This window comes from Durotheca rogersii, assembly GCF_024521655.1.
Source record: "Durotheca rogersii strain YMJ 92031201 chromosome Unknown GGS23scaffold_6, whole genome shotgun sequence".
NCBI classification, from domain to species: Eukaryota; Fungi; Ascomycota; class Sordariomycetes; order Xylariales; family Xylariaceae; genus Durotheca; species Durotheca rogersii.
The window spans coordinates 1,165,166-1,190,569 of NW_026251237.1; the positions used below are offsets into that span (position 1 = coordinate 1,165,166).

At 57.0% G+C, this 25,404-nt stretch overlaps 4 protein-coding genes across 4 annotated transcripts; 2 read left to right on the top strand and 2 right to left on the bottom strand.

Moving 5' to 3' along the window:
• Positions 1-2,719: 2,719 nt before the first annotated feature.
• On the top strand, positions 2,720-4,385 carry GGS23DRAFT_595451 (putative TOS1-like glycosyl hydrolase-domain-containing protein; the record flags this gene model as incomplete). The annotated part of the gene is made up of 4 exons (XM_051518313.1): positions 2,720-2,956; positions 3,025-3,503; positions 3,627-3,796; positions 3,916-4,385. The coding sequence occupies 4 exons, from the start codon at positions 2,720-2,722 to the stop codon at positions 4,383-4,385; spliced, it is 1,356 nt and encodes a 451-aa protein (XP_051373456.1).
• Positions 4,386-7,021: 2,636 nt separating this feature from the next.
• Positions 7,022-8,436, top strand: GGS23DRAFT_595452 (uncharacterized protein; the record flags this gene model as incomplete). Its single annotated transcript, XM_051518314.1, has 3 exons — positions 7,022-7,076; positions 7,173-7,658; positions 7,727-8,436. 3 exons carry the CDS (start codon positions 7,022-7,024, stop codon positions 8,434-8,436), a joined length of 1,251 nt encoding a protein of 416 aa, XP_051373457.1.
• Positions 8,437-9,770: 1,334 nt separating this feature from the next.
• GGS23DRAFT_461616 (permease for cytosine/purines, uracil, thiamine, allantoin-domain-containing protein) lies at positions 9,771-12,215 on the bottom strand. The gene is made up of 3 exons (XM_051514124.1): positions 11,775-12,215; positions 11,369-11,585; positions 9,771-11,050 (listed from the first exon to the last, which is right to left on the bottom strand). Exons 1-3 carry the CDS (start codon positions 12,042-12,044, stop codon positions 9,945-9,947), a joined length of 1,593 nt encoding a protein of 530 aa, XP_051373458.1. The 5' UTR covers positions 12,045-12,215; the 3' UTR covers positions 9,771-9,944.
• An 8,205-nt stretch (positions 12,216-20,420) lies between these two features.
• Positions 20,421-24,691, bottom strand: GGS23DRAFT_561627 (glycoside hydrolase family 47 protein). Its single transcript, XM_051515963.1, has 2 exons — positions 24,125-24,691; positions 20,421-24,039 (listed from the first exon to the last, which is right to left on the bottom strand). The coding sequence occupies exons 1-2, from the start codon at positions 24,350-24,352 to the stop codon at positions 21,058-21,060; spliced, it is 3,210 nt and encodes a 1,069-aa protein (XP_051373459.1). The 5' UTR covers positions 24,353-24,691; the 3' UTR covers positions 20,421-21,057.
• Positions 24,692-25,404: the final 713 nt, after the last annotated feature.

Genomic DNA, 25,404 nt, shown 5'->3' on the forward strand with positions numbered 1-25,404 from the left:
CAGAGGCGTGCTTGCATATACACTCATCTCATATGCCAATGGCATACCCACCTTTAACACTCCCTCCGTAGAATCGCCAACATACCTTTATGGCAACCTGCCGCCATGGTTAGTAATAAAAGGTCGCTGGATGCGAGTCAGATTGTAGGGCGAAATAGTGGGTATGTTATTCTAGAACTCTCTTTGTTGGTTTTACGGTGCCCATATCCGGATTCATCTTGGTCTCCCTAGATTAAACACACGGTCGGGTGGTCGTGGTTTCGGGTACCTACAGCCGCCTTCTTCCCTTAGGCGGGAAACTCGAGGTCCCGCGCACAAAGACGCGGATATCTGAGGTGCCGTCGGTATTAGTGGGATGCGAAGAACCCTATCAGCACCGCAGACGAGTCCCTCGCGGGTCCTCCTGGCTGTGTGGTGCTGAGTGAGATTACACGGCAGAGAGGGCTTCGTTCCGGGTGTTGGGGTGCGAAGCCGTCGATTGGCACGAGATGGCGGCGATTCCCCAACATTTGAGGAAATAACGAGAAAAAGAAAGGATGATGGGATAGGGATAGAGAACGAAGAATACGAGCGGAAATAACGTAGGTACGTCGTAGGTGATAGATCACCACTTACGATGAGTTGCACTGCCGCGCGCATACGAAAGCCCTTTGCAGGTTCACGTATGTAGGAGGTTAGGGTAACGCCAGGAACACCGCTCTCGTTAGCGAATGGGGTCGCTCCGGCGAGGCGAAGACGGTATTTGGTACCGGCGTCGAACCAGGCTGCGATAATCCCAGCACACCACCACATACATATGTATGCAGCCGGCACGATGACGTGTCGGAATGTGCACCAGACAAGACGAATCGACATATGTAGGTAATCTAGAGCATATGCAGAATCGCCAAGCTATCATCGAATCAACCAGAGATGCCAGGCTCGGCTTTTGCGCCCGGCAGCTCTTCAGAACTCTTTTTCTCTCTCCTCGTCCGGGAACCAACACATATGCAGATACGACATAGTAAGTTCGCGAAATAGCAGATACTATAGAGACATAGTACCTAAGTTGGATAAGCCCGTACACACATGCGTATGTAGGTATGTATCTATGTGTGTGCACAGGGTATGTATGTGGTCCTCGCCTAGCATTCGGCTGTAGTCCTCATTAAACCTAGGAGGAGTAGAGCGCTCGGCCTCGATCGTTCCAGTGACATTCGGCCAGACCCTCTCTCTCATACAATACGACCTCGGAAGACCTGGGGTTACTGCTTGGGCTCTTAGAGAGTTCCGAATTGGTGCAATTAAAGACCTCCCCTGGCCGATCCCACATTGCTAGCCATGGCACGGGACGTGAATACGGATTAGGTAAGAGAGATTCGGGGGTTTCTGTTTCCTTTTTTCTTGCGATCCCTCATCCCTGATCCTCCTCCCGTTTATTCTCCAGGCGACGCTCTACGAAACAAGCTCAACACGGCCTACGAATTGCCGGAGGTTAAAAAAAAGAATGGGGGAGAAAATAAAAGTAAAACTATAGAAATAGGGGCCTCTTCAAATCAGCTCTTCGCCGTCCTTCTTTCTCATACCTACTCACTATGTTACTCACGGCAGGCTGGCGTGGCGTGGATAGACAGTATTAAGCCAGCAAAACCAGCTCTTCTTCCGCGACCCAGTCCACAATGTATGTTTCTCTGGTTTGTGCGTGCGTACGTGACTGGTAGGCGTGTGCTTGCGCTGTGATGATCTGGCCGATCTAGTCACATCCACAAAAAAGCTTGGTACTGACTCACGACAGGGGCACGAAGTGATCCGTCCTGTCAGACTACGCGGCCAATGATCGTAATATTACCCGTTGGTGGACACCTGTGAGGCGGCGCTGCCATCGCGGCGATCAGGCCCCCTCCTGTTCAGCGGCTGGTGTGGGATGAAGGGGTCCAAACTGAACAGACACCTACCTACCTACCTAGAGATGGAGGTGAGAGAGGGGGAGAGGCAGAGGGAGGACCAGTGGTGTGTTCCTATTGACGTTCCTGGACCAAAATACTGACAGGTGTGGGTAGATCCCCCTGATCCATAATACGACGCCACGCCTACGATGCTGCATCGTCCATGTCGCTGGTTCATGCAGATGCAGGTACATGACTCTGGTATTACCCTGATCCCCTTGTCCCGGCCCTTCTCCAATTATCCAACAGGCTAACAAGATAGCTCTGGTCCTCATGACATCCCGGCGTCTTTGTGGCGTCTATGGACTCCCTCCACGCCGCCAAGTTCTTGGGTAGTTGTCTTTAATCTCAATTCTCTCGCCCCCTTTCTTATTCATTCTTTACCCGCCTCTTCCCTTTCCTGCCTCTCTTTCAACCCTTACACAGACATGCGTTTTTCGGCGCCTCGTCCTATTGTCTCGTCTTTCTTTGCCCGGAAGCATTTCCTAACCGTTCATTGTACTGGTGATCTTTTCACCAAGCCGCTCCTTACCAGACATTCAAATTAGTTCGACGACGCTTTATTGTGTTGACGTACGCTTCGATTTGAATGATCCCCACATTCGTTTGATAGATGTTTTGTTTCCCGGCCCAGACTTTCGAGTAGGATTAGAAAAGATTGCATTCCAACGGATCTAAGACAGGTTTACCTGGTCGAGAGAGACGCGAAGCGTACACACGAAAGCAAGAATACAGCTCGGAGGGATAGACAACCCGAAAAACAACACCTCGACGACATCCCGATCTCGCCCATTATGAAGTATTCGACCGCAATCGTCGTGGCCGCGGCCTCCGCCGCCAACGCCGGCTACTGTAACGACGCCTTCGAGGAGTTCGGCAACTTTTTCTGCCCTAACTCGGTCAAGCAGATCAAATATGCTGGTCTCGATATCCCCGGAAAGTACCGAGCCGTCGCCTCCATGGACGCCAACGGCGCATGCACGTTCAAGGACAAGGTCTACTCCGGTCCCATCGCCCCCTTCAACGAGGACGTGAGTGTTATCCATGGATTTGGCGGGCTCAGCCTCTCCTCCGCGCAAGTCGCTAACAAAAACCGCAGTTGACGCTGCACTTCCGGGGTCCCCTGGAGCTGAAGTCGATCGCGGTCTACACGCCGTCGTCCTCCGGGACCCAGACCGAGGCCGCCAAGGCGCCCTCAAAGCGCCACCACCACGGCCACCAGCACCTGCACAAGAAGCACCACGACCACCCGCAGGCGAAGCGCGCCGACATCGTCACCGCCGTCATCGACGGCGTCACCCAGACCTGGGAGAACAACTGGTTCGGCGGCGCCGCGACCCCGTCGCCGAAACCCGCCTCCCCCAAGGTGGACACCGCCGCTGGGGGCGCGTACAAGTCCGTCCAGAACGTCGACGCCAACGTCAAGGTCGCGGCCGCGTCCAAGAGCAGCGACAAGACCGCCGTCTCCGCCGGCGACTTCGAGCGCGTCGCCTACTACAGCGCCAAGGGGCAGGTCGCCGACGGCCTCGTCTTCCTCGGCAACGTCGGCGACCCGGCCGTGTCCGGTACCTTCGACACGTAAGTCTGACTGCCCCTCCCCTGCCTCCCTTCATGCCGGGTCGATCCCTGGTGTTTGAAGACCCGGGAGAACGGCCTAGTAGGACAAGGTTAAACTGACCGACGTTGTTTGCGGAGCCGCAGTGTCTGGGGTGCCAGTTTGGGGTATACCAATGAGGACGGCACCAAGGCGGCCCCATCCCCCACCGTCCTGAAGGAGGGGCTCATCGACGACTCGACCGAGGTCATCATCGCCTCCGACAAGCAGTGCGACGAGAGCTGCGGCACGGTCCGCCCCGGCACCGTGGCCTACAGTAAGCCCTCCTTTCCCCTTTGTCTCCCTTTGTCTCTTTTTTTTTTTCCCTCCCCTCCCCTGTTTTCTTATCCAGATAGCGAGGATTGCTCTAACGATTCTTTCTCTTTTTCCCTGCAGAGGGTTTCGAGGGCGCCAACAAGGTGTTCCTGGCGGAGTTCTCGATGCCGCTGAGCGGGAAGACCGGGTGGAACATGGACATGCCGGCGTTCTGGATGCTCAACGGGGCGATCCCGCGCACGGGGCAGTACAGCGCGTGCAGCTGCTGGAAGGGCGACAACGCGTCGCCGAACGAGGGCGGCTGCGGCGAGGCCGACATCATCGAGGTGCTGCGCTCGGGCGACACCAAGGCCAAGTCCACCTTCCACTTCGCCGCCGGCACCGGCGACTCCCACTACTTCGACCGCCCCGTCGACCGCCCCATCAAGGTCGCCGTCGTCTTCCAGGAGGCCTCCTCCACCGCCTCCATCAAGGTCCTCGACGACAACTTCGACTTCGCCACCAGCCTCACTGCCAACCAGGTCGAGAACCTCGTCAACGACGAGCCCGACAACCTCCTCTCCCTCATGACCTTCGGTATCCTGTCGTAGACAGAAAAGAAGAAGAAGAAGCGAAATCGCGATGATTTGTTTCCCTTTGTCCCTTCAGTCGATGAGTTCGGGCGGGCGAGCGATCGGTCGGTCAGTCGACCAGTGCCCAATGACCCTCCTCCCCGCCTCCCTTTTTCTCTCTTGCGCCAGGGAGGCAGGGCTACGGGCGGGTGGATAGACCAGCGGCTGGGTTTGTTTTCGGGATGGACGGAGAGCTAGAGGCCATGGGTAGCGGGGGATGACGCGGAAGGAAGGCTCACGCGCATGCTGCATAGATGAAAAACGACGTTTGGGGGGGCGGCCGGTGTCGTCAGTTTTTAAGAACTGTTTCTGTGATTTATATATATATACATAACGAATGTGAGGTGTCGATAATACGGAGTGGTAGTTTCGCCTCGTACGCCTAATTTTCTTTCTCTACTCCCCATATACTCCCAGGGGCATCCTCTCTCGCTCCCCCCTTCTCTCTCGCTCCTTTCTTTTGTACTTGTTTCTTGATTTTTCTCCAATTTGCAAGCCATTCTTCGTTAACTCCGACGGGCGTTGCGTCACTTTGCTCTTGGGGCCGGACCTCTTGATGAATATCTCAAAGTAATCATGACTCGCGCGGAAGCCGTGATTCCATAGCCTCCAGGACTACGAGACCGATAACCACTAGGTCGGCCGCCGAGTCGCGGTAGCCCGATAATAGGAAGACGGAACCCCGTTGTGATAGCGTAAGGCCCTAAATGTCTCCCGTATTCCACGCGGCGTTACCAGGCGACGATGCTAACATTAGTTACTCCCAGTGGCTGACGCTGCTCTGGCAGCAGCATACTTGCCCTGGGCCGGGGCCGATGCATCGCACCCCCTGAGCTGGACCGGATCGCTTCGCGGAGTCAATTCTCACGTAAGGTGGCATCCAATCTCCTAATTTACTACGTCTGCACATATATTGTTTCAGTTCACAGAACAGATTCTCCTTTTTGTTAGAGGGCCTAAGCGAATTCGGGTAGATTCATCCAAACCGGATGCCACATTCCTTCTTAGACTGCCAAGTGGTCGCATTCTCTCGCTGAAGAAACGGCTTCTTGTGAGCGCAAACTTGAGGTGTAATCGTTGTAGGCTAGTGTCTTTTTTTCTTTCGAAAAAAGGGCAAGAAATACCTTTGCCTGTTCTATTCCTATTTCTCTAGCAGATTCTCAGATCCTTCACAGGGGAGGCCTGAGAAGTTACCTATGATGGGGAGGGGGGGGGTTGCCATACGATGTCACTCGACTCCTCCCGTTCTACTAGTAGAAGCACTCTCATAAACCCGTCGCTACATGCAAAGCGGCTTAACCGATTACGAGGAGGTAGCCATCTCGAAGCCCAGGTGTGGTCCGGGATCTGCACCGCACCGAGACCCAAAGCACCACCTGGTTTTCGTTCTGCTCTGCCACCTCCGTGGCGCTTGTGCTTCTCGTTAAAGCAATAAGTCGATCGGATGATATGATCTAGCGATATATATGGTCCTCGGACGGCCTCGGGTATGTATGGAAAGGCACCGAACACCTGATAGGTCGTTGCCAGCTTCTGGCTGGTTCGAACAGATGCTACCACTGGTAAGCACGGGTTGTGTGTGTGTGTGGGTGAGGGGGTTGTTCTTCGGGTGTGAGATGCAGAAACCCCTCTCGTCTCGAGCCGTGGATGCGATAGATTGGGTACGCGCCTATATAATATGCTCATATAATAGACGTATGCGTATAGTACTACAACGTGCATACCACGTCCCGCGTAAGAGACACACCTCTATAGGCGGGTATCCGGTTACTGCAGCCAGGTCGGTGCAGTTGTGCGTTTTGGCTGGACCGCTTCCTGTGATCCAACAACACCAGTAAGTAAGTAACTAGTATGCGAATCTTTAGGATGCTGAACCTGAGCCTGATCTACTAAGGAGATAAAACTAGGAGCTAGAACCGCTGGTTGAACAGCTTACTTATATCAACTGGGTCCAGGCCAATATTGCCGTTTTTATCGTGAATATTGGCTTATCTCCTAAGGTGCCGTTGGCAGTGAATAGGGTGAACAGGGTGGCGGGGATCCACACAGTTGGTGCTGAGTCCATAGGGAGTATATAGATATATAGGGGTTATCGGCGTAGAGCGTGGGTACGGGCTGCGGCGAGCTCATCCGAGGTACCCGCCTACGCACAGAGTACATATGTGAGGCGGCGATGCGTACCGTCGCACGCACCAAATGGCTCGACTTTGTCGCTTATCTTGCGTAGCCTCGGGTGTGGAGGGCAGGTACTGGGCAGGTACTGGGTACCTACCTAGGCCGGGAACGACAACCTTGTACCTCTTCAAGCCTGTGGCTGGTCTGGATCACGTGCTACGGGGGAATTAGCCCGTGGGGTCGAGGCCGTGGGCCGAATTTGGGCTCTGTCTCTTAGGACGCCGACTTATTGCAGCGAGCTAATGCCGAGGTCTCTTCTGACCCCTTCTTTTTCCTGCCTCGCCCCAAAACCCTCACTCCCCTTCCATCCTCCGCCGACCTCCCCGGCGCGTCCATCTCTCTTTCACGACGCCGCTTGCTTGCCTCATCTCGCATCCATCCACAGAACCCGTCGCGGCCGATCAGCGTGTTGCGAGGCATTTGCCGGCATTTCAATTCCAATGGCCTCGCCACCCAAGCCGTGGGAGCGTCCCGGCGCCACAGGCACTAGAACTGGTAAGTCTTCCCCATCTGCGCTTACGCTACGCGTGTTGCCTCTGCGTGTCCGCCCTCCGACCAGACCCTGAAGGTGGAATTGCTCACGCTTCCCAGCCACCCACGCCGCCCCGACAGCAGCAACGACAACAACCCCCCTGGCTTCCAACCCCGTCACATCACCCGCGTCCTCTACTGCCTCCGCCTCCGCCACTCCCAATGTCCCTCCCCGTCCTGATTCCCTAAACGCTGCCGCCAACCCGAATGCGTCGCCGTACAATCGCGCCGCCTATAACTCTGGATACAGCCCTTACTCCTCTCCCTACCCAAGATACGGAGGCTACGGTACCGGAATGTACGGTAGCATGGGTGGTATGGGTGGTATGGGCGGTTACGGCGGCTACGGTGGTATGTATGGGGGCATGTACGGCGGCATGCCCGGGATGATGCCAAATGATCCGAACAATCCCAACAGCCTTACCAGCCGTTTTAGCAACAGCACCCAGGCTACTTTCCAGATGCTCGAGGGGATCGTTGGTACCTTTAGCGGCTTCGCGCAGATCCTCGAGAGCACCTACATGGCCACCCATTCGAGTTTCTTTGGTGAGTGAGCAAGCGAATCCTTCAGAGGCCTTCGACGCCACCGGCATCTGTCGCTAACACGGTCGCAGCTATGGTATCGGTGGCCGAGCAACTCGGGAATCTGCGCAATACTCTGGGATCCCTCCTCGGCGTTTTCACCATGATGCGATGGATTCGCACGCTGATCGCTAAATTGACCGGTCGCCCCCCTCCCGTCGACGCGACCGCGCTTACCCCGGCGTCCTTCGCCCAGTTCGAGGGACGTCAAGGGCCATCAGCCGCGAAGCCTAGCCGGAAGCCCCTCGTCTTCTTCATCCTCGCTGCCTTCGGCCTTCCGTATGTTCTCAACAAGATGATCCGAGCCTTCGCCGCTACGGCCGAGGAGGAAGAGCGTAAGCGCGTCCAGGTTGCCGCTCACAGTGCGCCTCTCGATCCCACTAAGCTCGAGTTTTGCCGCGTGCTGTACGATTTCACTCCCGAGGCCGGAAATGCTACACCCGGTGTCGACCTGGCCGTCAAGAAGGGTGACTTCATCGCCGTATTGAGCAAGAGCGATCCGCTGGGCAACCCGAGCGAGTGGTGGCGTTGCCGGGCCCGGGACGGACGTCTCGGATACCTACCCGCGACGTTCTTAGAAGTAGCCAGACGACCTGGCCAACCCATCGCCGCCATCAAGGCCGCCCCCAGCGAACCGACCACGGCGTCTCAGACAAGCCCGATCCCTCCGACGCCGGTAGTATCGGGTAAGCCGGGGGATATTTCCGCCGAAAGCTTCCAGAAGTCCCAATTTCAATCTTAAGGCGGAAGCGATATATGTTAGATATTGAGCTGCTCATAGGGCGGATGCCGACTATGAGATAAAGGTTTCTCCTGACGTCTGACTGCAGGAGAGAGCATATGATGTTCGTTCGGTAGGACACGTGAGAGGTCGCGGGTAACTCAAAGCTGCCCGAAGGGATACGTGCCACCCTTACATTCTTAGGGCCGAGCATCTGATGATTTCCGAAACGCGGAGGAAAAAGCGACGGTCCTGGGGTACGAATTCGGCACGACCACGGAGACGAGATCGGTCGGTGAGCAAACCGCCGTCGGCTTCGGGCGTGTTGCACACGACTACAACCACACACTTACTTCCCTTTACGACATTTCCTAAAGACGTGCCGAACCACTGCAAGCGAGATGCCTGAACGCGATAGTAACGTCATTCACGGGCGAACTGCTGCATTTTGGACTTTTTTTTTTTCTAGATTCGACTGTGTATTATCTGGCTAGCAGTTGGCTGCGCCGCCGAGGTTGGCTTCGTCGTGGATAGATCGACCGCGAGGGCAGGCTGGCCATACAAGAACCTCGTTACCTATCGCTCCGAGCATCCCGGTACATACAGGGGCTATCCATTACCTAAGTCCTTTACGTCGCCGTCGCTCATCCCGGGGGTTGGAGGAGAGAGGGGTTTCGGAAAAAAAGCGTCCGAGGCATCGGCGCAGGGTCGGGGTCGACACGAGGGGTCGGTTTGTAGACCGGTTACATCGTGGGCTTTGGTACGGGAAGATATATAACGTCTTCACGAACTTGTACGATGCGAGGGGGCCGTGGTGATTGGCGTCCACTATCTAGGTATAAACTACGGAGAGGCGACGGGGCGCTATTAGGATTCTCGGAGCGAACTGGGGCGGGGGCCGCAAGAAAAATAATATAATTCTCTACATTCATCAGTACAACGCGGCACGGGGTGCTACATGAGCGAACGCGATTCGGGTCCTCCCTACGAAGAAAGCGAACATGACCAACCCAGTGCTGGCAAAAATCCCCTCCCACTGAAAATATGTGCATGTTTGGGTTTAGAAACGGCGGGGGCTCACGGCGTGAGCAGGGATAATAGCTACCGCCTCCCCCAACCGTTTCTCTCTCCCAGTGTGCGTCTCTAGGTGGTGTGTCTGGACGCGGTGACATCTCCGTCATCCGTCCCGTTATCCACCAGATCAAGGTTTTCTTTTTCCTTCAGATCGCGCAAATCCCCGCCTCTATATACATATAGTTTAAGTGATAGGAACAGATTGCCAAACGCAAACGCAAAGGCAGAAAAGACACAGTACATTATCTATCCGTTTAGAATAGCTCCCCTCTCTCTCTCTCTCTCTCTCTCTCTCTCTCTCTCTCTCTCTCTTCTGATTCCGCTCTTCATCTACGCAACTCTAGGAGGCGTCCCGCCCGAACTCCTAAGATGCTGATTGCTTACCTACGTGCTAGATCTCACACGCAGTCCCCTCCCCTCTCCTCTCCTCTCCTCTCTCTCTCTTCCTCGCCACCTCACCGCTTGAAGTGGGCTTTCTCGAAGGGCCGGAGGGCGGTGTAGGTGATGCCGGCGAAGACGAAGGCGAGCTCGAAGCCGACGTCGCCGCCGCACAGGGTGCCGATGGGGCCGGTGTACCAGTGCTGGGACATGCCGAGGGCGGCGCCGGCGGCGCCGGCGCAGAAGGCGACGACGGCGGCGAGGCCGGGGGGCAGGCGGCTGGGCGTCGCGTAGTCCTCGGGGCGGTAGCCGGCGAAGCCGCGGCGGAAGAAGAAGTGCTCGGAGAGGGCGATGCCCTCGTAGACGGCGAGCCAGTAGGCGATGACGAGCATGAAGCTCTCGAGGGTGCTCTCGAAGTGGGCGTAGCCGGGGATGGCGACGGCGACGTAGGCGCAGGTGCCGGCGAAGGTCCAGAGGAAGCGCGGCACGCGCTGGGTGCGGGCCGAGAGGACCTGGAGCGTGAGCGAGACCGAGTAGGCGTTGGGGCAGTTGTTGCCGACGATGGAGAGGCCGAGGAGGACGATGCAGAACTCGCCGAAGCGGCCGAGGCGGGGGACGAGCACCTCGGCGAGGAGGCCGCCGACGTGGGCGTCGCGGTAGGCGGCGGCGTAGGCGGGGTCGCGGGCCATGGCGGTCGCGACGGCGGCGCCGAGCAGCTCGGTGAAGCAGAGCGCGGCGAAGAGGCCGACGAAGACGCACAGGAAGACGAGGCGGCGGGGGCGCGACGCGGGCTGGTAGACGGTGTAGTCGGCGGCGTACGAGGTCCAGCCGGTGGCGAAGCCGAAGACGGAGGCGGCGAAGGAGAGGACCGCGCCGGTCTCGCGGGGGCCCGAGGCGAGCGGTAGGAGGCTGTCGAAGCCGCTGCCGACGCCGCCGGGGCCGCCGCGCGCCGCGAAGGTGCCGAGCACGACGAGGAACATGACGAACATGGGGACCCACGACCAGCGCTCGTACGCGTGCACGACGCGGTACCCAAAGGTGCAGATCACGAGCGTCGCCGCGGCGATGGTCACGACCCCGGCCCACCCCGGCATGTTGCCGTTCACGGCGTGGAAGAACTGCGCGCCGACGATGACGTTGACCGCGGACCACCCGGTGCACGCGAGGACGTTGAAGACGGCGACTACAGAGGGGGCGTGTGGTTAGCGAAGGGGGGTTCAAGGGGCGGAAATGGTGTGCTTGTGTGTGACAGGCACGTGGAGATCAGGGCCAAGGAGAGGCAGGGCATGGATGTCGGGGCCCCGGGTATGCGAGGTAAGCAGACAGACTCTTAGCTTTCTCGCTAAGGAACGCGCTCCTCATCCTCCCGGCGGCCCAGGCCCACTGTCCGACTGCTTCTCCGCGACGCCGTCCCCCGACGGGTGCAGGCACACGTGGGGAGCGTATATATATATGTGCGTACACGGAATAAAAAGAAAGGAGAGGAAAGGGGAGGACTTACTCAGCTTGACGCCCCAGTAGCCGAACCAGAAGCGGGACAGGACCATCTGGCGGAGGCCGAAGTGGGGGCCGAAGGTGGAGAAGAAGCAGACGGGAAGGACGCCGAGGAAGTTGATGAAGATGATGGTCAGGGCGCTGTCGACGAAGCCGAGGCCGAAGACGGGCAGCGCCAGCGCGCCGATCGCGAACGACGACACCACCATGTTGGCCGAGAACCACTGTTTCCCTTGCTGTTAGCCAGGTCCGATCCAACGACGAGAGGGCCCTGCGCGCCCGTATGCTGCTGGACATGTAGATGCCTATGTGCACGCCATCTGCGGCGTATATGCGTCCGCATGTCTATCTGCAACGGGGCGGGAAGGGGAGACGGGGGAGAACGAAGTGGGGGGGGGAGGCCATTCGCTTACCAAAGTGCCGACCTGGATGATGCTCTTGTCAGTCTGCTCCGCGGCCGGGACGCGCTCGATGCCGCGCTGCTCGACGCCGAAGCGGCCGGCGAGCCGCTGGAGCTTCGCGAAGAGCGACCCGCCGGCCTCGAGGTCGCGCGCGTACACGCCGTCGCCGCCGCCGCTGCTCACGTAGCCCACGCCGTAGTCGGTCACACCGGCGCTGCTTTCCTTCTGCGCGCTGTCGGCCTCGCTGCTGCGGTCCGCAGCCGCCGACATATTGCGCGACATCTTACTTGCCGGGGTTTCTGTCTTGTGTGTTTTTATAAAGGGGTGGGTGTGTGTGGGAGCAAGGGAGGCCAAGGGCAGCTAGCTATGATTAGTGCTGTTGCTAGGAGCCACCGAGAGCTATTCTCTTTCTCTTTCTCTCTCTTTTCTTTCAGATCTCGTCTTTTCTGTGCTCCGAGAACGGCAAGCGGCAGCGGCACGGCTGGCGCGATCTGACGTCTCTAGGTTTGCAGATGACTCGACCTTTATATCAGCCCAGCCTGTGTCGTCAGGCTCCGTTCCTCCTCCAAGTGTGCTCTGTAGGGCGTCTCCGCGGCCGGGTGCAAAGGGAAGGGGAGGCGACAGTCAGCTTGCTTCGGAGTACGCCGGTGGAGGCAGCTGCAAAAAGAGGGTCCAGCAAAGGTGGTGGGTTACTTGCAAGGCAGGCAGGCAGGCAGGCAGCCAAGATGGGCAAATAGATAACAGGGGGTGAATGGGATAGGCGGGAGGTGAATAGGACGGGTGGGAGGTGAAGAAAGAGGTGTGTAAAGAGGTGGAGGGGTAGGCGTTTGTATCAGCAGCCGTGCCGTCTAGGGTGGCATCAAGCATGCGTATGTGATATTTCGGCGATCTCGTAGCACAGCGCTGGGCCAGCTCACGACGGAGGTCAAGACCCGACTGGTGATGCAAGGATATTGTGTGCTCTCGGGGAGGAGAAACCAGGTTGAAAGACCTCCAGAGTCCCAAGAGGGTATGGGTATATGACACGATTGGTTAGACGACTCCAGATATGTTGCATGGCACTGTAGCAACAGGACGTTATCTGTGGTCCTCCGGGCTCGGAGTCAGCTGGTTATCCCGTGCTGTGGAGCCCAGTTGGATGGATATTGGGATCTGGGGAGCTGCTTTTGGTGGTGTGCTGTTGCAACTGGTGTTGCTGGCGATCTGGGGGGAGGATAAGGAGTTGGTTACCTTAGTCAAGGTAGCAGGGGAAGAGAGGGGGGTGAGGGGGGAGAGACGCAGGGTGGTTCCGATTGATGGCTTCGTCTGATGATCGCCGGATGGATGCAAGAGTAAGGGAAAGGATGAGGAGAGCTTTTCGGGTTTTTTTCTCTGAATTAGAGATGACGGGGAGGTATATTATTCCTCAGCCACACGTTAATACACGAGCAATTCTGCCGTCCAGTACACTCCATAGTGACTTGGGACGACGTTTGTTACCCTTCACAACAACAGCTCTTTGGGGATAAGATAAAAAAAATTCTTACTTTTTCTCTTGTGCGGTTTACTCCATGTTAATGTGTGCCCCGACAGTCTGGAATTTCTCGCCAAAAATCCCGGGTCCTCAAAAGCCCTTTGTAGGCTGTTTGCCTGTTTAGTATACCTAATATATGTGTATATACTCAACCTGAGGCTTGGGGCAAGTTGTCAGGACATGTCAACAGCTTGACCAAATCCCAAACTTGTGCCCAGCTACGTAATTGTCTCGTCGTCTCAAGTAAATTCTCGGGACCATACATCCGGCCCGGCCTGAGGTCTCCCGAGGTGGGTTCAGATCGAAGTGGTAAAGACGCGAAGGGATGCCGAATGCTCCTCCGCCGATGTCTACCTAGATCAAGCTCTCCTGTCTGGTAGCTTGATAGCTTTATCTCTGTCGACAACCCTGCTATAGAGGAGGATCCCGGATTGGGAAGTATGTTTCGTAGATAAGCCAATCCCAGTACCGAGTCAAGCACGGGGGAACAGGGGTAAAGATTGAGAGAGCTCAAGCCGAGAGACAGGGTCCCCCTGAATCGGCTTGGCTCGAACCAAGAAATCCACGATGCGATTGGCTGATAAGCATCACTTACAAAACCCTTGAGCTTTTGTTATTAAAGAGCTTGCTATCTGGCTATCTATCTATGCATCATCATGCACTCCGAGCTTCAACCCAGCCAGCCTCAGCGATAAACCGAAGCATACATTTCTCCTTTATCTATGTAGGGAGACGGAGTCGCAACCTTTGTTCCGTTGGGGGTGCTTCATGGGGGGGCGAGCTTGTAAGCCGGAGTCGCCCGTCCGCGCAACACAGCATATTATCTCATATGAAGTGAGGATAGGCAGAGAGCTACCGATCGACGTATAAGCTTAAGCTGACTATTGCGATCACCAAGTGGCTCGTCGCATGGCCTAGCATCTTTGAAGTTATGCGCCAGGCGACGACGCGGTGATAAGCCAATCCTGGTGCGTTTCTTCCCCCATCTTGGACGCACACGTTGTCTAGGTTCGCCCCCGTTTCCCAACATCTCCTTCGCCGATTCTCAATGACGCTGCGGAAGCTATGGATCTTGCAGAGCGCTAAGATGCCTACGTGCTTATTCGCAATTCCCCAAGGTTGGGCAGGTTTGCGGTTGGGCTGCATGAGAAACCCGACCTTGAAGTACCGATCTCCCTCTGCCGGAAATAGATTACCGAGGCCTGCCCGCGACTCTAGGTAACATGCAAGGAGGAGGAGTACCAAGCGGTTATGGACTGCGTAACCACAGGCCTCATAGGATGTTGGCGGCCCGCCACGAGCACGACAGGATGCTGTACAAGGCATGCGGCGGCGGTATTGGTGGAAGGCGATGCAAGTCTAGAAAGCCTCGGTCCCCTATTTTCAGCTCTGTATGACGAGCAGACCGGGCCTCGCATTTCCCAGAACGGCGACAAACTTCGTACCACCTACGATCTCGAGGTTTCGGGTTGACAGATGGGCGATTCGATGTTTCCGCCCCATGGCAGAGTGCAGCAAGGGAGAGGGCGCGCATGGAATTCAAAGCTCAAGCTTGTGCGCGAGAAATCGACTGCGTAGTAGTCGGATGGAGGCCAAGATAGCATGACGGGGCAGCGATGCATCACATCTGCGGCTTGCTACGGTGCGTGGTCCGCCCCATCTCGGAATCCGGAAGGGCTCGCGATCCAATCATACCCCTGTCCCGGGGCTCCCCCACAGCACGTATATATATACCCGTCGCACTGGCGCTGCCGTTGGACAAGGCCTGTATTGTCTACGGGTAAGTGATGCCGTCAGACGTCAGTTGGTGGCCTTCTATACGCGGGTGGGTTAGTGGTTGCACTGCAAGACGCGCCTATCCGCGCGGAGAAGGCCACGGCGGAGCCACGGGCGGCCAAGGCAGCCGGCGACGCGCCGTGTAGATTAACCGTCTAAGTCCGTTCAAGCAAACCTGCAGCGTTGCTCGGGCGGGGTGAAACATTCGATCTGGCTCTGGTGTCTCCTCTACTGAGCGCTAGTGATGTGTCGGTATGGTGTCCATTCTCCCGGCTGGCAGCTTGCCACCCCCAGCCCTATCGATATACCGTCTACGGTGACGCCGTTCATGCGCTCACGATGACGGCTGTGAGACGTGCGCGTGGGTTGCTGTCGTCGAAGTGCCAACCCCATTATCGCGTTATAGGACGGGATGCTCGAGCATACCTAGTCCACACCCAGGGAAATGGTAGTGGCCGACCCTATAAGGGATGCAAACCTCCTAACAGGCAACCTCAAGGGGGTGGCTGACAGCTTGTAGACGGCAGCGGGACTAGGGGGTCGGCCGGATTCTAACCATGGGCAGGCCTCGGCGTTCGTGCGCTCTGTTGAAGGTACAAGAATCAGAGTTTGCCTGTGAGTGGAAACGTCCGGAAGGAGATCTAGACGACCTTGAGCGGTTCGGGACTTGTAAAGAGAAGCCTCGCAAAGGAAAGCCGGGATCGAGGCTCCTCGACTGGGCCGGCCGGTAAGAGGAGGGGAAGAAATCAAATATAGAAGTACTGTAAATATAGAAGTACTGTAGAGCCAACCGCTCCCTTTATCGCAAGGGATGGATGGGGAGTAACGGGTGAGACGGATGGACAGCAAGCGAATACATACGCACGTATAGGTATGCCTTAGCCGCACACAGTACTAGAATCCGGGAGGGAGCTTCCTCACCAGGACGCGCCCATACTGATGCGCAGGTAAAGCATCTGTACGGATAGGGGTGGCACACCGGTCTGGGAAGACCAACGCTGGAATGCTGGTTGAGGGTATCGCCCGTGCGTTTCGTCTTTGTGCCTAGGTGTTTTCGGCAATGCGGTGATGTCGAATCCTAGTTCGGCTAGACATGCCTAAGACCATAGGGTGTCTTGCGGGGAGCGTACGTGCGCCTCGCGACATTTCTCCAGGCCTCGATTGGAGGGGCCGCGCTCTAGCTCGATCTCGAGGGGGAGAGAGACGGGCGGTTCTCGTGATGTGGTAAGACATTAGAGGACAGGCGCAAAGTCGGCCGACGGTCTGCGCACTCGATACGGGCTTCGTAAACTAGGGGTCTTCACGAGAACCCCCCAGAGGGCGCCCATCGACGACGAAGAGCACATGCTACACAGTAGTGGTAGTGCGCAGAGAGGAAAAGAAGGGAGTGAGCGTGATCCCGACGCAGCGAATCGTTTCGGCCAGGTTCTTCTAGCTTTAAGAATAGAACAGACAGCCATTACCCATTACCTAAGCTACGAGCTGAGGTCATGCCGAAATGCTGGATGGCGAAGAAGCTGTAAATGTCGGGTTTGCCAGCCGCCAACGGCCAGACCCAGTCTGCCAGGGGGGTCGGACTCAAGCTTTTCCGGGAGGTGGCCCCGAGCAATGTTCCTTGGTACCCAGCACAATACTGGGGTTCGGTTCCATGGCGCCGCCAAATCTCATCCAGCTGAATCCCTTCCCTCTCTCCCTCCACCCCTGGAATGGCGGCCGCTGGAACGGGGCTACCGCACCACCATTTCTATTTCTATCTACGTATTGAATCGCCTTCTCGAGTCTGCATCCAATTGCGGCTCTTCTTCGCTTTCGCGAGTATCCGAAAGGCTATTAACTCGGTCGTGTTGATCCTCGCTCGCTCACCACCCACCCCTCGCTATCCCAGTACCGACACCCGCTCCATGATATGCAGATGGTCGCATATACTACGAATATAGTCCTCCCATACTCGGCTATTAAATTGCTGGATACGGAGTCCCCGTGCGGAAAGGAAAGAAGCTTACCGTGGTTCTGCTAGGTTGGGTGTCTCGCTCGCAAAAGAAAAATTTTTGGGAAGAAAAAAAGCGGACCACAACCTCAGCCGGCTCGTCCCCTCGTGGGCGCTGAGACGCGGGCACGTACACGGATGACAGTTGATTCAGTCAGCCGCGGGCGACTGGCAGACTCGGCCTTTGTCTCTCGAGCCCTCCCCGTCGTTGCTGTTCCGTCATGGTCCGCCCAGCGTGGCCTAAGAATGAGATTACAGCCACCCGCGTGCCTTCAAGGTCATGGACAGTCCAGCCGCATCGTGTTGGCCAGCCGGTCATCGTGCGCGGTGGGCCGAGACGTTGACTCGGGCACACACCTTAGCCCGCAAACGGGCTGAGCTCCTCTCGTGTGGCGTACCGATGACAGCAAGCAGAGGAAGAGGCTGTTTCTCTGCCAGTCCTGGCTTCGCTCCACTCTAGTCGGTACCCATCCCGTCCTGCTTATAATTTACGCAGTCCCGCCGCTCATTCTCCCTCGTCTAGGGGCCTGGCGTGATCAACTTCTCGCAGTACATATTCCTACCATCCTCACTGTTATGTGTTTGTTGGTTGGACGTCCACTCGTTGCGTCTCTCGACAAATCATTTACTCGCCAAGCAAGGGATTTCCCTCGTTGCGCAAGCCATTTGCACGAAACCTCCTGCGCTGTTATCGCAACTACGACAAGGGAAACTCGAGTCTTACTAGTCTTTTAACTCACCCTTCTCTCCCCCCCCCCCAAACCATACGCATCTGAGATACAGTACCTATATCACCTATCTCGATCACTGTTGAACAGAACTCTCACGATGCTGTTCAATCTCTTGCTATCAGTCATCTCGGCCCTCGCCTTATTGGGATCTCTCGTCGAGGCTTCTCCCATTCGCTGTCCTGACGTAGGTATTTTGTCTTTTCTCTTTGCGCGGCGACTCACGGACTCGCGGAACTGGCAACTAATGCCTGTCTAGTCAAAACGAGACCTCATTCTTAGCGGTGAGATGTCACCGGAGGAGTGCTGTAGCTACGGAGTCTGCAAGAACACAGTCGTTGTCGCCATGGGACGGACTCAGGAGGAGGAAAAGAAGAGCTCCGCCCTCCGATACAACACGAAACGGTAATGATGCGGGAAAGGAAATAAAAGACATACCCCTTTTACGACCAACCTCCAGCATGATACCGGCATTACTTCCAATTTTTCTGGAATGATTCTCAAGAGAGCATGTGGCTACCAGGGGCAACCGGCGTTCGGGGCGGGGCGATCGACTGAAAATCCAGGGAATCGAATCCGATATCCAACGAATGGGATGGTCTCACTCGCATTAGGCCGATAGGATGAGAAATGCGTGCATCGCATAGGCAACTGTGGAGTTGAGCAGCGATCGCAATGCGGTTCGCCCTTCGACTTGGGTCCATGGGTCCTTTCACGCCTACACCCACACGCTCTCAGTTCTCGTCACAACCCCCCACACGCAACACACCTCTGTTGGGATGTGGCTGGGCTGGCGTCGAGGCATGATGTTTCGACGCTAATCAGAGAATATGAACACACGACGGACCACGAAGAGGATGAGGGCTGGACTAGTTTACACACTATACTAATTGAATTTTTAATACCTCGAAAGATGTCAGCGATAAACGAATTACCGAGCGATCGCCTAGGCAACTGGGCCGGGGTGGTGCGAATGCGAACGCCGCTGGAATGTCGCCAGGGGCCAAGCATGGATCTAGCCTCTTAGCAACCTAGCTCGGGCTTTTTCTCGTATCTGCACTGACAGCATCAGTAAGAATGCGGCTGGCTGGCTGTCTGATAAGGCGGGCCCTTGGCCTGGACTGGTCACGATACAGCATTCTAATCCGAACCATTCGTCTCCTCTGCTCGCATGCATCGTGAGCCCAGAAGCGATGGATCCGGGCGATAAGCTCCATCCAGTGCTATGGTAACCGGCCGGCTTCGTAAGACATGGCATTTCCGATGACACGTGCGGCAGCGTCCGGGTTTCTCGTCCGGCCTAAGATCGATCTATCGATCATCCCCTCCTTTACTACTCGACCGCGAAGAGGAGCTAACTCGGGGTTGACCCGTCTATGGCTTCAACTATACCGTAGCGTAGGTACATGGTGCGTATCTATATGGTACAGTTCCCGCCTCGGTTGCGTCGAATCGGCTCATGACCCGAATTAGTCTTTTCTCACGTTGAATAGGTGGGCACTTCGTAGTCAGCCGGACGAGACATGTACTCACTCCGGCGGCCATGTACTACCCGATACCATACAGCCGAGTAGATTCATATATCCCTATTCATACTAGACTCGCCGAACTTGCAAAACACCAGTGCAGCACCAGCTTTGCGCTTGTCTGGTGGTGCGAGCAAGGTTCGAGTTCCAGTCACGCGACACAGGACAATCCAGACGCAACCAGAGCGCATCCGAAGCATCCCGTATCACGCTCCCTCGCCCTACTTCTACCTCTCGCCAGCTAGCTCTCTCTCTACGGGCGATCTTCGCACATACCCACCTCCTCTTACCGAAGAACCCACGTACATAACCACGAAGCTAGCACACCCACCCCCTTAGCGATGTTCCTCCTCTATATGTATGTATATATATGCATGTACGTGCGCATGCACCTCTGTGCGGCTCACCGCAAACTATACGTCGCGGCCCGTGCCTCCCTGCAAATAGAGAAGTATGCGTACGTGGCCTGCCTGTAGGTACCTAACCCAGGCGTGTAAGGTATGTATCGGCATGCCGCGGATAGCCCCGACGGGCCCGGCGCGCAGGGAACTTAATTGTTGCCCCGGGGGGCGGGGGAAGGGGGGGAGGAAGACGCAAATCACTCACCCTTCTCCGTTCGACGCCGCGCCGCCTCCGGCCCAGACCGGCAGGCCTGCGCGCGCTCGCGAGCAGCCTAGCGCGCATATCGGCTGGAAGCCGTCGTGGGAGCCGAGACACTTTCTAGACGGCTGGCGCCGCGCGCGGACGGCGCGACGACGGAGAGAGAGACTTGGGACACGGAATCAGCGCTAGAGGGAGGGCGGCCGCACCGCGGTGTTGCGCGGTGCGCTCGGCTCGCTAGCCCACAGGCGCTACTACCTACCTACCTACCTACCTATCTATCTATCCACGTGCGTGTGATGTCAGCGCGTCCGCACTAGGGTGAGAGTGGGCGGGCAGTCGGTGGCCCACTCGTGAGCGCGCGCCGGCTGCGACGACGGGGGGGAGGGCAGGTTGGAAAGCCTATTCTCCCTCCCCCTCCCCTCCCCTCCCCTGCCGCTGTACCCGTTGTGTGGCTGGCAAGCGGTGCGGTGCTGCTAGGGTAGCGAGGCTCGAGCAGGGCGGGACAGGGCTGCGGCACCTGTGTATGTATGTGGTCTGCAGAACGTGAGTATCCCGAACCCAGACCCAGACTCACGGTATTCCCTCTACCTACCCAGCTACGCATTGGCGCGATCCCCCGCCAACCCAACGGAAACTTTCCGGGAGGCAGCCTCCTGGGGGCCTTTTGTTAGCGGCGGCGGGGACTCGGGACGACAGGCAAGGTTTCAGTCTACGTAGCAGCAGCAGCATAACGTATCGATGATCATGGACAAGTCGAATACGAGTCCCGGGCCGTATCCACCTCGTTGGCCCGTTCGCTCGCTTTCTTGCCCTCACCCCTCCCCCCTTTATCTATATAAAAACGTTGCCCTGTCGGCCCCGAGACGCGGCGGCAGGCAACCGCGTATCCCGAGGAGGAGGCGTGTGTCTTGGTACTGTCAATCCATGCATTCGACGGCTCTCTCTACGGAAATACATACATAGTCGCGAGCACCAAATATCTACATCGCAGCGCGTCGTCACTATATAGCTCGTTCCCTCCGGACAGCGTACGACCACGCGCCGCTATCTGTCTACGCCTCTTCTTAAGGTCCGCGGTGCCTAGTTATACCTAACTAGCTACCCACCCATCTCTATGTATGCACCATTCGACTTTGTCATTCTTTTCTTTTTTTCTAGTCGGTCACAGGACGACCAGATTGTTGATCTTGAGCCCCTGGCTTTCTACGTGGTATCTCCTGCGTATCCCCAGGCTCCTCGTCGTCCTTAGCGCCTCGTACGCTTCTTGGCCGCCCGCCGTCATCAGCATGGCGATGGGGTGATGCCGCGGGATACCTGCCGGTGTCCTCTGCGGCTCGTGTAGCAGCGGTCGGATGAAGTTGAAGCTCCACGCGCCGCTCTCGTCTTCGGGCTCCTCCTCCTCGTCCTTCTCGTCCGACACGATGACGACGAGCTGTAGCGCGTTCCGGTTCGGCGCGAACGACGGTATGTTGGCTAGCTTCTCTGAAAAGGAACACCCGCCTCGACGCATCACGATCACTTGGTGACCCCTTGGCGCCGTGTCGGGGAGTTTGCCTTCGCAGGCCTGGTCGGCGAAGAAGATGCGCTGCCAGGACAGCGACTCGATATAACCTGCCGTGTGGGGGTTCGGGGCTTCGCGAATATCGGGCAGCGGAGCAGCTCCGACCCCCACCGGCGTGATGGCGGGCAGCTCTATATACCGGTACTCGGGCTTCGGCATCGGCTCGGGGCCCAGCGTAGTCTTAGTCGGCTCCCGCAGAACGGATGTAATCTGCTGAAAGAGCGAGCTGAAGAGGTTGGTCCCGCCGACAATAGGTTTATCGGGTTCGATGGTCGTTTGGGTCTCGCGAGAAGGCTCCCGGCTGGCGGAAGTCGAATTTTGCTCTCGCGACGGCTCAGGAATTTCGATCTGCAAAAGGAGGTCGACGACGACCGAGTCCCGGATGCGGTGGAATAGAGGATCCGACATGTCCTGGAGAACGTCGCGGCCGATGAACACTTTCTCGTCTCGGCCTAGGGGCAGGTTGCCGATGCTGTAGACTCTCCAAGCCCGTTCGAAAGTTTCCGGCGGTTCCTCCGCAAGAAGGGTCAGCTTAAGGCTAGAGAGACTATTAATCGCAATGCCCTCGCTTCCCATACGGACGAGATTATGCCCGCCGAACATGAGATTGAAAGCACTGCCGGCGGGTTGTTGCGAAATGGAAGGGAATTCGATCACCGACGTTTGAGCTTGTTTCGATACGATACAGACCCCGTCAGTCGGTAACATGGAAGGAGGTAATGTCCAGGGGAAATGGGTGTAGTTCGCTGTTGGCTTTGCCAACAGACTCGTCTTCGCCCTGCGACCACCCGAATTTACAACCGATTCGTCAGGGATGCCGTGTATGTTGGGAATTTGGTGAAGACGAATCAGGGTTGCCGCATTGTATAGGTCTGGCCTCGCAGCAGTGGCAGAGCCGGTCAGAGGGGGGAGAGCAGGGGGACGGGGACACGTGGTAGTGAAATGAGCGTCGAAGTAGGGTTGGGCGGCTTTTCCCGGCGACGGTTTGGGGACTCGATTCCCCCCCTTCTTCCGGGGGAGAATCAAGGGATGTCCCTCCGTAGTAAACACGTAAGAGGCATCGAGCTTGTTAAGGGGATGGTCCCAGTCAAATAGAAGATAGAGATATTTGGCGGTTTCCCCTAGGAAAAAGCTCTCCATCCGGTCACTCTTCTCTCCTGTGCGCACGTCCTGCAGGCCGGACCAGCCGCATCTCGTGCGACATCGCCTGTTGATATCCTTCATCACCATCTCGCCTACGTAGAGGTACCAGGGGTCGCGGGTGGCACGATATAGGTGGTATGTGGATTCGACGAACTCCGGCCGGCCGGGCCACCATCCCAATCCGCCCTCGACATTCCCGTCACGGACGGACCACCGCTCCGGAAGGGCGGAGTAACGAGTCCAGAGAGCCGTGTAAACGAGATGGGTTTCGATGGCCTCGCCCAGTTCCCCGGCAAGCGCTAACAGGCCAGAGTAATATGCGCCCAGACTATCGATCCAGTACGCCTGCGGCGACCCCGTAGACATGTGCGCATTTACGTAATGCGGATGGTGGAGGCCGGAATACAGATGTCTCTTGATCGCAGCGTGGGCGTGGTGCCAAGCCTGCAGGAAGGAATCAGGAGAGTTGTCCTCATCGGTAAGAGGGCGGTAGATCTGGTTGGGGTCGAGCCAATTCTCGCCATGGACTTGATTGGGCACAGTCAAATTGGGCAGTTCGTGGCCCGACAGTAAGATATGGGTCTTGAGAGCATATTCAAAGAAGCTGTCGATCCCCGCGCCGATACCCGTGAACCCTCCGATCCAGTTGCCCTCCTCGGCATCTACACCGGCGCCGATGAGGCCGATGCTACTCCTCCTCGACCATACGGCCCAGAAGGCCCTCTTGGCCGCTTGCTCGAATCTTGGGTCTCCCGTAAGCCGGCTCAAGACGGTGAACTCTAGCACCAAGCTCCCTGCGCCGGCACTGCAAGTTTCGGTTATTTCGGGTGAGTCTTCGGCCGGCTTTGGGTCCAAGGCGACACCCCCGTGGAGTGGGGAATTATGGTAGAACGGTATCCCGTGACGCAAGTTGACCCGCGGATACGGCAATCCGGTCTGGGTGTAGAAAGCCGGGAGCAAGCGCTGGGCCAAGTCGAAGGCGAGTCGCAGCAGCTGTCCGTCGTACTTGAAACCGTTGGGCCAGGATATGGGATGTTTCTGAATGTCGACATCCTCATCAGTCCTCGGGTCGTAGCCAATAATCGGCAAGTCGCCAACGGCGAATAGGTGGGCGCTGAGCAAACCGCCGACACCTCTTATCACGGTCTCGAATACTTGGACTTTGCTGTCTACATCAAATCCGCGACCGCGAGCACCCTGGCCCGACGGGCCGGGTCGGCCGTCTCCGTACTGACCCACCAAGGCGGCAACACCATCCTGGAAATCGCCGAGGGCTTTCGGGCCCGTGTCTCTACTATCCGGGGGCGCGGAGGCGAGGATGGCGAGGGTCGAGAGACTGTCGATAAGAGTTAGGGAGTAGTTGCCCAGGACATCATTGAGCGCAATGTTCCTCGGGTTGAGGGGATCTCGAGTTAAGGGAGAACAAGAGACGGGCCGCAACTGTAAATTGTGAGTTGATGCGCCAGTCCAAGTCAACCGGAGAGGTCTTATCGCGCGACTCGTTCACGTCGAATTCAGTGCATACCTCGTCTTCGGGGAACGCAATCCTCATGTAGTTATCGAAGCCGTGGTAGAACATGCCGACCGTCTCTTGCCTCAACTCGGCGGCGCGACTGGGGCGCATCGCCCTCGCCACGCCCAGCCATGGCGACACCAAGAGCGCAAAGAGCACAAGCAGCCGGGTGCGGTGGCCGTCAGTCGCGGAGTCGCGCAGGATCGCCAGTCTCCCGCTGCCCATGCCTAGCAAGGGCATCGCCGGCAGGAGAAGGCAGGGGAATGCATGTGTGATGAAAAAGAAACGCCGGAGCGAGGAATCGACGGGCGGAGCCCTCGCGGTGCCGCGCCAACCTGGTAAGAAAGGAGAGAATAGAGCGCAATAGACGGAACGCAAGAACGAGGCAAGACAAAAAAAGAAGGGTACCCTGCCCCGGCTGCTAGAGAAGGGACGGCAATGCTGAGAGAGGGTATATACGGGGGGGGGAAGGGGGAGGAAACGTTAGATGGCAGAGGATGGTGATATGGTGATGCAATGCTGTCCTTGAGGAAGCGGATAAGCTGCAGATTGTTGAACGGTTGGATTAGTAACCGGGTTGGATGAGAGATACATCCGTCACTAACGGTACTGCACGTATTTGCTGCTGGCGGGTGATAGTACCTTTTGTACCTGCGCTCGCTGTGGCAACGACTTGGGGGTGAGAGGACACGTGCCGACGTGCCGGGGGGAGGATATAGGGAGAGGGATAGTTACCTAAGCCGCCATCGGGTTCTCAACGGTAGATAAGATACCTGCAGCCGGCATGTAGAGGCACGTGCAGACAGTGAGGTGATTCTTATCGATAACATGCTCAAGTTCTTATCTTATCTGGGTATCACCACATCTACCAACAATTACCTAGGTACGTCGTCGCGTCGTCGCGCCTCGTCTGTCCTTCGCGTTTTGACCTCCTTCTGCTACCCCATAACGCTCCACCTCGCGATGTGAGATCACGACGTCGAAAACCGTCGAGTTCCCTGACCGCATAATTAGCACCGATTCCACCTTGGTCATTTCTGCTCCCATTGCGGTTGCTACCTACCTACCTACCTAATACCAAAGGGACACCATTGCGTACGACGGTACGAAGTCGTGCACAGTGCGCACGCGGGTATACCTAGGTGGAAAGTCGCGCATCCTGCTGTCATCTATCCTAGACCCTGTGCCACATGGCTCTGGACTCCCGTTGTCGATACAAAGCCTCGGTTTGCAAAATAGGTAGCCTTAGGTCGAGAGCCTCGCCACCGGCACACGAAGAGTAGGCTCGAGAG

Bases quoted from the DNA above. Each gene is read 5' to 3' on its own strand.
- GGS23DRAFT_461616 (XM_051514124.1), bottom strand. From the start codon at position 12,044: ATGTCGCGCAATATGTCGGCGGCTGCGGACCGCAGCAGCGAGGCCGAC. The intron at 11,586-11,774 runs GTAAGCGAATGG...CAAGGGAAACAG, and splicing joins TCATCCAGGTCGGCACTTTG to TGGTTCTCGGCCAACATGGT. The intron at 11,051-11,368 runs GTAAGTCCTCCC...CCCCCTCTGTAG, and splicing joins CTACTGGGGCGTCAAGCTGA to TCGCCGTCTTCAACGTCCTC.
- GGS23DRAFT_561627 (XM_051515963.1), bottom strand. From the start codon at position 24,352: ATGCCCTTGCTAGGCATGGGCAGCGGGAGACTGGCGATCCTGCGCGAC. The intron at 24,040-24,124 runs GTATGCACTGAA...CACAATTTACAG, and splicing joins TTGCGTTCCCCGAAGACGAG to TTGCGGCCCGTCTCTTGTTC.